The sequence below is a fragment of the Polyodon spathula genome, chromosome 56 (genome assembly GCF_017654505.1).
Source record: "Polyodon spathula isolate WHYD16114869_AA chromosome 56, ASM1765450v1, whole genome shotgun sequence".
NCBI classification, from domain to species: Eukaryota; Metazoa; Chordata; class Actinopteri; order Acipenseriformes; family Polyodontidae; genus Polyodon; species Polyodon spathula.
In genome coordinates this window covers 1074776-1088480 of record NC_054589.1, presented here as the reverse complement: position 1 = coordinate 1088480, position 13705 = coordinate 1074776, and the positions used below count along the sequence as shown (strand labels likewise).

Here is a 13705-nt window from a genome sequence, read left to right as displayed (position 1 = left end):
CAAGCCATTTGTTAGCACTGTTATTACTGTGTCAATGTTCAGTCACAGGTATCCATAATCCTGAGTTAACAGCTAACAATATCACTTTTTCTGAGAGATTACTGAACTCCTTTTGCTTTTTACACTTCACTGAAGTAGGAAACCCTGTAATGAGTTTTCCTGTAACAACTTTTTTTTTTCTTTTCAAGTCAGCATATTGCTTCCTTCTTTTGGATTATACAGTATAGGTGGCTACTGGAAAAATGATTATGCCAATAAGATAAAAATGTTACTGAACTTTCCATTCTTTTATCACCTAGGAATTATTGGTCTTTTAAAGAAAAGTCCTTATGTGGGCCTAACTTGAACTGCACTAGTCTGATAACATTACTGGTGAAAACAGTTTTTTGCTGCTGGCATTTACAGCCATTTGATATCAATTAGTCTGTGGGTTTAAAACCAAGCTATTTGTATAAGCTATACATATACACACTTGAAAAAACTTGGAATAAAAAGTAACATTTCATTTACCTAAATCTCAATTTGAAAACCTATTGTTTATAAACAGACGTTGACTTCATAAGAACTTTCAGTTCAACTTTGAACCCCTGCCTCAGGTGTCAGTAACTATTTTTTTTTTGCTTTACCTTTCTCCTCCATCGGTTTTGTTCTGTCTGCATTCCCTCCCGAGGGTAAATGTATCCCTGTGGATGCCCTAACTCCAGTGACCTGAAGGTCAGGTTTATTGTGCATTCCTTTCACTTTTGGCACACGTTTTTACTGTTCGCATGCACTGCCAAACTATTAAGCCATTTGTCAAAGCACATTCAGCAGTATATTTAAAACAGCATACAGCCAGGACACTGACAAATCGTGATTTCTTCTTAAATGGGACAGAACTCGGGGAGATGGTTCTTCCCAATGCTATTTATGTTGTTTAATTGGGACGTCACTTTGTTTAATTGGGATTCAGTTTTTTCAAGTGATGAACCGAGATCGCTTTTCAGAGCAAGTCAGGTTTGTGTAGCGCAGTGCAGTGAGTTCGTGATTACACTGCGACTTGCGCAAATTCATCTGCAAGTTGTCATCATGGCTGTTGAGTTTCAGTTTCTCAGGCTGCTGCTAAGCCCAAAACAAAACTCTCATGACTCATGTTGTATGACTGCAATTAGAAATAACAAAAGATTACAATATTTCTTTGGAAAATGTGGCAATTATCTGCCCATTATAAATTACACTACTGTGTGACTTATTCAAGATTTTTTTTTTTTTTTTTTCAAGAGGCGATCCTTTCCTATATGTTCAACAGCCACGTCACGTCAAAGCAAGTGATGAGCAATTAAATTTTGTTTCGGAATAAAAAAACAATTGAGTCATTTCAAATGATGCACTGAACATGTATTCATAATGCGATCTGAATTCATTCTTTTTCTTTTCATTTAGAAATAAAAAGCAGTATTAAAGTACTCTCGTGCATGTCGTAAATGATGAATATAATTGTGACTAAGGTCCTCTCAAATGCCCCTCGTTTAATTGAGACAGCTGCTAATTCAGAATATTTTTTACATCTCCCGATAGAGCGGCACCGACTGTATTACACTGGGCTTCCAAACGATTTATTACAGATTATTAAAGTGTTTAACCCTTAAAAGGTGCCATTCCATTGGGAAATTTCTTAGCAGACCACATCAATTATCAGCTATGAAAGCCACAAGGGGTTTGGAACATACTGCACAGCCTACTTGTGGTACAATTCTACTAATGGCTCACACCTAAGAGACTGCCCTGGTTTTACCATGGTCCTCAGTACAGCACCACTGCATTGACCTGTGGCTGACCGGCAGTGTGACGTGTAAAATGAAGGCTCATTAAAACAGTACTTACTGGTGGCCCAGGAGGTCCTGTAGGGCCAGTCCCACCTGGTGTTCCTGGATGCCCCTAAATAAAGCAAATATTACCATTAATGTGTCATAACTTTACAACACAATACATTGTAAATAAAACCGATACAGGACTATGCAAAACCACGCGCTCCCCTTTCAGTTGTTACTGTTTACTTTCCAATACAATTTAATTATTTTTCTCTTACAAAAAGTGAAAGCTGGAGTTTACAAATATATTAATGTTACTGTATATATAATGATTGTAGATAATGACTTTTGCCCTTGTATTTTGCTACAACATTTAAGAATGTTGTGATATAGATATATATATATATATATATATATATATATATATATATATATATATATATATATATAAAATATGTATATGTAACCACCAGAATAGTAAAGTAAGTGTTACTGGTTAAACTGCATGGCGTATTAAACATTGTTACAATACACTAGTTCTGACACAGAAATTAGTTGAACATCTGACAAACTGGCAAATCAAAAGTCATAGAGTCAATGAACATAAACCAGATTGTTATTAGTTAGAACCCAGCCAGATCTTTATAAAATGCTGACACATAATATTTAATAAAAATGAATGTTGGAAATAATCGCTGTGCAGATTAAAACATAGAAAGTGGGTGCGGAAACTTTCCAACTGTCAGACACAACATACTTCAGATCTGATCCAATGTTTTAGTTTCAGAAAACTGCAGAACATTCTTATAAAGCCACACAGCCATGGCTCTGTAATGTACGGGATGAACACACAAAGATTACAATACGCAGTTCATTCCAGGGTTTTTGTTTTTATTGCTATTTTGGGACTAAAACAAACTTCACTTTGATACTACTTGATACTAACTTTAATACTATTGTCATACACAACTATTTCCATCTGAAAGGACTGTCTACCTTTCTACAAAAGATCAAAACATTGAGTCGTTTCCCTAGAAACAATTAGAACTCGAACAGCATGTGGTGAGGAGTTGATTCTGTTCATGATTTATGCTGTGGAAACTCTTCCTGCAATAGCTACAATTTCTCCTTTGTTTCCTGCACATGCAAAACTGTTTGCAATACATAAAAAGAATGAGTGGGTTCACATTTCAGCAACAACATTGTCTTTTCAGCTGACATTACTGTCGAGCCAGCTGCTGTTCCACGCTGGCTTCCCTCTAAAACAAACCAAGGTGCCAAACCCAAGTCAAAATTAGATCGATTCAACAAAGCATTCATTCAAGATTACTTTTGTTGTTGTTTTAAACTGGATTGCAAATAGATTATTTTGGCAGTCAAAATGCAATGAATTTGCTTTTAGGTATTTTTATGTATTTTACTAATGCAAATGAATGCACCGACACTAGAAAATAATGTTTGCTGTCTTACTGAAAAACCAAAAAAAGGACATCACTTTGAATGAAAACTATTTTTTTTAAAAGACAAAAAAGTTTTTAAAATGTAGTTTAAAGGAAACTAAGACAATCGGGCGAATGTGTTCAGTATTTCTGGGTTTATGTTAAAGTTCGTGGACACTAAGCTGCTCCCTCACCCTTTAAGAGAATGGTGACTTCATATGTAGAAGCATGACAGTGCAATGATTGCACCAGGTCTTCAGAATCAAGCACAAGCCAGGACTGAGACCCTGTAACAGTTTTACACAAGATTCCAATTTAATGAAACCACCATCTAGACCAATAATAACTCAGTGTTACAGAACCCCCTGTAGTGGTATAAAAACTCCACTTTGCTGTACTTGCGGTTGTTCATATTTATTCCCAAGATGTATCTTTTATAAAATCACAGTGCATCCAGTTCATGCTCCCTATTGCAACAAAGCTAGTGCTGTGATTGAAATGAGTGGCACATTGTGGGACCAAAAAAACCAGCATTGGTTGCAGGAGGGAGTGTGCTCTGGATACACTGCGATCCTTTGAATACTTTTTATTCTCCTGGTGAACACATCTGAGTACATTGAGAAATGTACTGCCCATATAAAAAAAAAAAAAAAAAAGAAAGGTGGGCAACAGGTTTAAAAATATAACACTGTGATATGGACAACATGGGGCACAGCAAAGGTAACACGAGGTTTTCCTTGTAAGCTTTGCAGGGTGTTCTGCAGTTCTTTGAGGTATTTTGTTAGATAGCACTGTGTTCTACACTACAGTTAATGTTTTCTGCATCAGTCTGTTGCCAAAAATGCATTGACCTTGTCCTTGTGTTCAGCTCAGTCAGTTTAGATCTATCAAGTGATCACAGCTGAGAAGTCTTGAGCTATAGCAGCTGCCTAAAACACCAGTACTAAACTCAACACTGAACATACGGTAACTCAAAACATTTTTCAAAGGACTCACAGACACAGCGACAGGAGACCCCCTTTCTAGAGGGACTCGTGAGCCTGACTCTAAACATTTATTTCTAGGTTACACGCTAAATAACACTTATATCCTATTACCGTCTGGAAATGATTCAGATAAATTAACAACTGACTCATCAACCCATAAAAACACAGCAGCTTTAGCTAAACACTGGAAATGAATGCAAGTGCTCCTGGCAATCTTTAAAAAAATATCATTACTTTTTTTTTTTTTCCTTTAATCCTCCCTCTGCACACCAGGTCCAACTGGATACTGACTACACTGCATGGCCTTTTAAATTATTATTTTTTTTTAATGTCTGGTATCAGTCAGATTTGCACTAAGCCTCACCAAAGGCAGTCCAAGATTAGTGCTAATTAGGGTCAGTCAGACAGTATTTACATTCTACGTTTATGGTTTAAATCAAAGCCACCCATAACTATTAACACTCAATGGTGGTTCATTAAGATTTACTCAAATAGAAATCTTTCTCAATGTCTTCAATCAAAGGGAAGACTAGAAGAAATACTGCTTAGGGTCTATGGTAGAATATGGCACACTGTGGTCCTAACTCACTGAAGTAAACAACTTAATGCATTTAATTTTCAGGCATCAGTTCTGGCTCTTTCAGCATGCTGACTCTGCAGTACATTCAAATACAAGGTCTGTTTTCTATTACACTACAATGTGTTTCAGATTGTACAAGGCAGAGTTACTTACAAGTCTCCTTTGTAACTTTGCATATGGTATGCCATTTATGTGCGCTATCCTATTATTCCAGTCAGAAGTCACTGGATTTACCCAAACAAATTAGGTATGGACTATAAAACGGAGTGACTCTACTACGGCCACCTAAGAGACTCAGAAAAGGGTCTTAATAGAGAGCTGGTCCTATTGAAAGGGGATGAGAGAGCTGTAATTGAGCTGGTCTTAATACAAGCCTTTTATATCGCTTTTACTTTATTTTATCACATCGTGTAGATAGGTGGCACTTTTAAAAACTCAAATTGATCCGTGCTCCCAGATTAACACCTTTCAACACAGGATTTGTTTTAAACTTATTTTAATTGTCCACATAGCATCTGCCAGGGAGGCTTGTTAACTACGTACTGCATAGTAGGATTCTACATCAATGTCCTTTTATAGACCCAGCCTGTAATTTTACTGTGGTTTGTGATTGCACTGAAAAAAATAAAACAAAACCAAACAAAAAATAAAAACACATCAAGAACTAAACTAAATAAATCTGACTTGTTTTGCAGCAGTCAATTTTTACATTCACGTTGAATGGGGTTTTTCCATAGCACACAGTGGACACCTGTGGCCTAATGTTGTAACAGCAGGCTTTTGGACTAGAATTTGCATTGTATAGAGTTTCTAATTATTTCCCAACTGGAGAATTACTTCAGGGGTCTTTAAAATGTTGATAATGTCCCACATTGTTACACTGTGAGGAAAAATGGAGGGGTTTGCTTATAGACCTTGAATACAATCTGTTACTGTTTTCCAGTTATGTTGTCCCTAACTACATTAACCAGGTGATAATGTACAGGAATTATGAAAAACTGCTGTAATATTTCATTTTATTAAAACCTTTCAATGTTTTGCCGTCCATTCGGACACCAGACTCCTATTTACTTCTTAGAGAAGAACAGTGTCGCAACACAGCAGCAAGGTTAAAATGCATTACGAGGAAACAGGGAATAATACAGATTACCAAGATGATTACTGGATAATTCTGGATGGTTTTCTCTCGGCTCAGACAAAGCATTACTCAGTGGAATGTTACTAAGTTGCCCAGACGCCCCGATTACTACCCAGCAGCGTACAATCTTACAACAGTGGGAACAGAGAGAGGAACCAGACTTACTCCTTACCATCGCTCCCTTTACTCCTGGAGGCCCGGGCAGCCCCATTTCACCCCTGTCACCCTGCGGACACAAACACCAGCTCATAAACAGGCACTCTGAAAATGAACAAAGTGTTTATTGGAACAGAGGTTTGCAATCTCTGTTGCTAGGGGGCACCCTGTTTCATTAGTGAAATCCCAGAAAAAGAAACGGCTCTACGGCAAGGTTAGTATGAGCTGATGGTGTAGGAGCCTGTCTTAAAAAGATTATCAAAATAAAAACAAAAAACGCAAACAGTGTATCCTGAGTGAGAAGCACTCTGGTCAATCTCTACAGACGTGCACAGCTTGCAATAAAATAACATGACATTAACCATAGAAAACAGAGCAAAAAAACCCTAAAAAATAACAAACATGACAGCAGTGCTTTCTCATTTAATTCAGGCCTTGAGCAAATATTGTGAATGTACAGTTTGACAGCACGCACAAAATTATGAAGGAAAACACCTGTGCAAGTGGTTGCCATGGAAATGTACAGCAGATCAAGTGATGATTGATTTGGGATTTCTAGAAATCAAAACGTACCTTTTCCCCTGCAATTCCAGATTCTCCAACAGGCCCAATGAACCCCATCAAGCCCTTCAAATGAAATGTGTAAAATGTAAATGAAAGTATTCATGATTTAATGTTATATCAGCACTGATTACCATGCAGGTAACATTATTCACATACATATATAATGATTAAAAAAAAAGCTAATTACCCGTTCACCAAGTTTTCCAACCTTTCCAGTAATACCAGGTTCACCCTGTCATAGGAAATTCAGATAATATTTAAAACGGCCCCCTGTTTACACTACCAATTCAAATGCAATGTACAACACCCTCTAAAACAATACACAGCAGGCGAAATATGAAGTGAATTGTGGAAAAAGATGTTTTGTTTGGATGATTTCGATATAACCAACACTCACTGGTTCAAGAGCAGCGAGTTCTGAAACTGTTTCAAGGCTTTAATTTTAGAAGCTGGTTGTCTGAATATATAGAATACCTACAATTATACACCATACAGGATACAATTTAAGAAATGAAATAATTTATTATTATTTTTTTTTAAATGTGAGAAACATGAACCATGCCTGAACTATCTAAAACAGCCAGTCTCAATCCATTCTCCCTTGTAAATCACAGTCCTACTCTTGTAGTTGTGCTTTTATTGTATTCACAGATGTTAATGGGGAAGGACAACAAAGCACCCATGTTGGAAAACATAAGCCAGGTTAACAGACAGGGTTCTCCAATCATTAAAAGAGACCTGTCTGTGAATTAAGTAGAACATCTAGTCATCATCAATCTGCCTTTATGAAAGCACGGTTTCTTTACCTTTGAACCATCAGGGCCAGGGCTCCCAGGAAATCCTTTTCTACCAGGTCTGCCCTGCACAAATACACAAACACATTGAACAAACTCAAACTCGTCACTTTGACATGGGAACAGTGTACGTACCGAGTGGAAAGGAAACCGGCTGTAACTGATCTTGTCCGCAGGGCTGTTTGAATGTCTATGTCTTGTGACAATGAGAGAAATGTGCCTTTTGAGACCGTTTTAACCAAGGTCTTTGCTCCAAAGTCACCGATACTTTGTGACTGGGAAAACATTTTTCATGTTGCAAAATATAGTGTCAAACGCCACAATCCAATGGAACTTCTGCCTAGACTTTTGTTTTTCCATGGATCTCCTGGTTTGCATATGGCTCCACATCCAAACCATGTTCAAATAAGCAACACAGCAGGGTGGGTGTTGTTGTGGGATCTCCCTCAACACAGACACTAGAGTGCCATATTGCTATTATAAATGGCCTTTGAAATTAAAAACAACAAAGAGGTTTAGACAGAACTGTGGAGATGTCCTGGGATTTCGCCACAGTTATGACATCACATAGCCCAGTGAAATGAATAGGACGATCCTTGCCATTGTACAATACAGATTTTCACTGCAAGACCATGTGGTTTTGGATGATTATACACCCCACATTTAGTCACTTTTATACTTTGATAAACACAGTCAGCAAGGGTCAGTAGTTTCATAGTTAAATGACAAAGGGGGAATCATTGCTCTTATGGGAACTAACAATTCCTTGCATAGTATACAGCAGTTATATAGAGGTACTCCTCAAACTTTTAGTTTGCTTTTTATAAAATGGTACAACAATGCACTGTTTGAACACAAATATCTTGGTCCTGACACCAAAAGAGTCAAATTAAGTTATTATTAATACCCCACTGACTTTGACTGACATGAATATAAGACTGCTATATTTGAAAATGACTGTTGGATTGCAATAGTGGCCCAATGCTGCAGAGCTATTTAAAAACAATGATTGCGTAGATTAGATATATTTTTTCCTATATGGTAAATGGGCAAAATAAATCAGTCGTCACTGAAATAACCTGCTCGTGTTTTGGCTGGGGCTCCTTCATCTCAGTGTTCTCAAAACAGATGTTATTCTCTCTGCGAAGCTGGTGACAAGCCCAATACACAATCACTTCAATCTTCACTACAGCCTTCTCGCAAAATGCACTGACAAAATGGTCAAACAAAAACCATCATACTACTATCGTTAAGATGTTATTCTATACACCTTGTAAACAATCATAAATTAAAGTAAAACTAAAAGAAACTTTGTTGTTATTGTTTGATCATCCAAGTCAAGTGGTTATCATGGGATTAGCCATAAAAAATAAGTTTATACAATGAATCAACCCCTTAGCCAAGGTCAACAAACGATATGGTTCATGCCTTTATCAGTGTGTCAATCTTTTAGCAACTATTTAACTGTCAAACACACAAGCACTAGGTCACTTTTTAAAGAGCAGGCAGTAAAATGTTCAAAATGAAAATGGCACAGTAAGGTTTCAGCTAGATCATCTGTTTTTCTGTCATTTGCATTCTATAGACAGATGTACGGTAAAGTTCACGGCAGCACTGTGTGAACATAGCACACATCCATGACAGCGGGGTCCAAGTTTTTATCACATATCATTGGGTGTCATCTGGACCAAGCCACCACAAGCATGAAAATGACTGACAGTTTGCTTGGCTTCCTCTTTTAGTTCATGGATTTAAATTGTTTTAAAAAGGTCAATGGCATATCATATGGTTTTGTCTTTCTAATTTAAGTAAACATAAAAGCGTCAAAACCAGACAAAGTATTTGTCTGTGGCACCAAGTGCACATCTTGCTTGCATGACTGCCTGCCTGCCTACATGCCTTTGAACTAATAACGCATTAAAAGAGGCTTGGGTAGTGTAACAGGTTATCCTGTCATGCCTTCGACCTCTGGAGACCTGGTTTACAATCCAGCCCAGGTCACACAAGAAACGAGTTTGGGGTTCTCAACACAAGTTCACTTCACAAAACCAACACACAATTTGGATGCACTGTCAGTCTCTGCTTGAGAGATGACAGACTGGCAAGGGCGTGTGTTCAGGTCTTGAACAGCCGTCAGTGGAAGCCTATACAGCCAGAGTCATTGTCCTTTATCTTTCATACACTAAATAAAAATAAAACCCCACCTCCAAGCCTGGGGCCCCTGGTGGTCCTGGTGGCCCTTCATCTCCCTGCAGAAACAGAGACATAAAAGCATAAAGATGACAGCACAAATGAGAAGCAATTGCAAAGATCACTGTAACAGAAATACAGATTGATGTATTTGTGCAGGGTTTGGACAAATTAAAACAATGACCTGTGATCACTAGCACACACACACTTGTGTAAATGGGCTGCCCCCTCACAGTACTGATTCATTTGTATAAAAACTATATGAAAGCTGCAGCTCTGTGTAGTCAGGTTTCAGCCATAGTTGGCACAGTTTTGTTGTGGGCTAATAATAGGGTTCGAGTAGCAAAATTACTCAGTGCTGGCTGCCAAAGGTGACCCAGAGCTGTGAGTGGAGTGACAGCCTGGAACTCAGGAGCAATATGTATTACAGGGTCATTGACTTATTGATTTATTCTTTTTTTTTTTTTTTTTTTTTTTTAAAGAAGATATACACATTGTGAGCATGACTGAATACATTTTACATTCAGTCCAGAATATCTTTTCTTGATATTTTTATGATACAGGCCCTCTGCCAAAGCAAAATTAAACCAAGAAAAACAAAAACGTAAATGCTTTACAATTCTCCGACAGACTCTATTGTAAAATAATTTGAACATGCAAAAGACTGACTAACCTCTGCTGTTCAGGAAGCAATGCATTTCTTGTTTGTGTTTGGATTCAGTAATAGCTGGCAGCAATACAATGCTGTGGGATTCGCAAAACTTTGCATGTGCATTTTTACAAATCTGCATGTGCATCAGTATTAAATAAAAATAAAACAATGAAAGCTACACTTTGTGTATTGCTAAGTTATTATCTCAATACCCCGGACCTCTCACCAACCACAATTACCAATTACCCCCCAGCAAATAAAGCAGTTCACTTCAGCATGATGAGTAGATACAAGTTCCTATAAGAAAATAAGGATTTTGTTGTGTGACAGTCCCAGTCACACAAACACTAAGCTGCACTACACATCACATCACTTACTGCAGTTCATTTTTACAGAGTGTGAATTACAAAGAGAATTATGACCGGTGTTGGTCTGTATAAAAGGCTGCTTTGGACATTGCAAGCAAAAATGGCAAACCCAGGACAACACGAGTCAGATGTGTGTTAAAAAGGCCTACCTCCTGCCCAGACACCCCCCTTGGCCCAGGTAAACCCCTTGCTCCTGGCTTCCCCTAAAATGAAACAAAAAAGAAAAGTAGATTAAAGCAACAGGAATTTATATTCCAAAGAAAAAGGTATGAAAATGAAGAGATGTTTGACCTTTAACTACAGTTGACAACTTTTGATTTTTCCAAAACCGGTTCTGAGCACAAAACCCGAGACTGCTCAGTAATCGTATTCACGCTAAGCAGTGAATGGCAAAATAACGCTGAACACATTTTAGTGTAGTTCTGGAACTTAACAGATAGTAAAAAAAAAAAAAAGTTTGCACAGTGCAGAGTTGAAAGGGCTGGCTCAGCGAGAATGGAAATACTCCCTGTTCATTGCCGTTTGGGCAAGCAAGATTTGCAAGAACCAGATCTCGGCTCACCGCTCACAACTCCCCCCAACGGATCCACAGTGAGGCCACCAGACCTATAGTGCCGCAGGACAACACAGATCTGGCGGCTCCACTGCAGAACCACAGGCACCCTATCGACCACAGGGGGTCGCTGATGCGCGATGAGCCGTGGATTGCCCTGCCGAACTAAGCCCTCCGTACCCGGGCAGCACTCAGCCAATGACACAAACTTAGTGTGCCCCTACAGTAAAAGCTGCCTAGAAAAAGGAGAAAAGCAAGCGTAACACTGCTTAGCACCGGTTAGCTATGAACAGTACACCACAGTATGATATTTTCTGCAGTTTTCCCATGGTTACACTATAATTTACCATAGTTTATCTTGATTTGCCATTTATAAATACGCTTTACCATACCTCACTATTCTTTACAACGCTTTCACTATGGTTTATTACACTTTGCTATGATTTTAATATGGGAAACAATGGAAAGGGCACTTTAGTATGTCAATTGAATGACATATTGAAAGCCAATATAATGCCCCTATCTCCCCCCAAATTTCCTTTGTTATTTTTAACTAACCTTTATGCCTTCAGGGCCGTTTTGTCCCGGCGGTCCAATATCGCCTGGAAATCCCTGAACCGAACAATAAAGAAATAACAGATGGTTATTACTCCTTTCAAAACCTCTGTATTTAACTTTGACAAGCCTGCGAGTTTTTACAATGAAAAAGGAGGAGAGCCAGGTTATAGTTGAATAGTCCTTCAAAGACGCACTGCATTTTTATTTTGGCAAATTAGCAATAAATAATAATGAATGAGAAGAGCAGTCAATCGCAAAGTGTGTCTCACACTTAGAACTGCAGATTTGGACAGTTTGAATTAACTAAAAAATTGGGAATATGCTGCGAAATAAGGAATGCACTGAAAGTAAATTGCCCAAAAAATGTCCAAAAAATTTTTTTTTTTAATAGTAATTTGGGATGTGCATGTATTTAACATAAATAAAGTGACTCCTGCTTCCTTGTACCAGATCGCCTGTGTTGCAGTAAAAGCTCCAATAGTAGAGCTGCAAACACAGCTTGTGACCTACAGCACAGGTATGCAGCAGTTTATCTATAGTGTTGTATTTGAAATATTGGTTTATAAAACAAACCGAAGAACTAAGACACAATAAAAGGGGTGCCAGTAATAACACGAATACATTTAATACAATGCAATGGATTTCAAAGCATTATCACTCTTATAAACTGAAGCAAGTCACTATTCTACAGTAGTTACTGGTGAAAAAGGACTGGTGAGCTTTTTTTTTTTTTTTTTGCAAGCTGATGTGTGTTTGTATACAGCCTATGTGATGACCCAGTTACTTTAATTGGTCCTTATGCTGTGATTCTAGATATTTTAAATAAAAGGTAAACATTGTATAGCTCTTGTTTTTTGCATCAGAATGTTTAATGGCGTTGCCTAAAATCTCCTTTACGTACACAAGCCAGTAATCTATCTCTCTGCCAACTTTCAAAGGGAATCTGACAAAGTATAATGGGTTCAACATACAGCATGCCTGTGATTTAATCTCCCTCTTAAGAACATTTCAGTGTTTCTTCTACTGTAAAGAGTTTTCAAAGAACCATCAGTATTTATTCTGTCTCTATAAGGCAAAGGATTTTAGCCAGGACTTTTCACTCAAGCGATTTATTAGGGCTTGGAGAGAAACAAGAAAAAAAAACCAAGGGATAAATAGCAGCAAACCTTTACAGGGGGATAAAGTTTTAAAATTCTCATTAGCGTTACTGGTCCTCCTTTTTCCTGTTGAACGTCTTTTCGTTTTCTTTATTGCATTTCACACAATTCGGAATCTGGAGCCATTCACAGACAACACAATGTATGCTGCTGCTTCTTGGTACCTGACCCTTCAAACTCACTCCAGTGATCTATCTTCAAGCAGACTACTTACTGTGTGTGTCCTATAGCACAGGGTGCAGCTGTTTATCTATAGTGATGTATGTGAAATATATGCATATCATGAATTATCGTTAATAACCAAAAGATTGGGACTCCCGAGTGACGCAGCCTGTAAAGCCTATTCCACTGCTGACCATGGATGGGAGTTCCCAGGGCGCGCCGCATAATTGGCTGAGTGTTGCCCAGGGTGGAGGGTGGCTGGGCGCCTGCGGGCTTGCCTGTAAGCTGCCCAGAGCTGCGTTGTCCTCCGACGCTGTAGCTCTGGGTTGGCTGATGGCAGGCCTGCAGTGAAAAAAAACGGTTGGCTGATTGGGAGAAAAACAGGGTAAAATCAATTGGCGACTACTACATTTATTAAAAAAAAAAGATTCTGTGCACAATAAAGGGGGTGTATAGTGATAATAATAAGACAGAATAAAATCAAATTAAAGCTATACATATCATGAAGAAATACAATTGACCCATTGACCTACATCCACTGTAAGCACATCTAAAAACAGTGTGACATGCAGGGACAGCCATTTACAGTATCCCCAGATTGTGATACTCTCAATAACA

At 38.2% G+C, this 13705-nt stretch overlaps 1 protein-coding gene across 3 annotated transcripts in view; it reads right to left on the bottom strand.

Moving 5' to 3' along the window:
- The window catches only part of LOC121307487 (collagen alpha-1(XXVII) chain B-like), a 152287-nt gene that overhangs the window by 43944 nt on the left and 94638 nt on the right, over nt 1-13705 (bottom strand). For all 3 annotated transcript variants that reach the window (XM_041239668.1, XM_041239666.1, XM_041239667.1), the window contains exons 20-27: nt 11769-11822; nt 10807-10860; nt 9652-9696; nt 7460-7513; nt 6841-6885; nt 6663-6716; nt 6106-6159; nt 1864-1917 (exon numbers count right to left, since the gene is read on the bottom strand). In XM_041239668.1, the coding sequence (XP_041095602.1) occupies nt 1864-1917; nt 6106-6159; nt 6663-6716; nt 6841-6885; nt 7460-7513; nt 9652-9696; nt 10807-10860; nt 11769-11822 (414 nt within the window). The remainder of the gene's footprint in view (nt 1-1863; nt 1918-6105; nt 6160-6662; nt 6717-6840; nt 6886-7459; nt 7514-9651; nt 9697-10806; nt 10861-11768; nt 11823-13705) is intronic.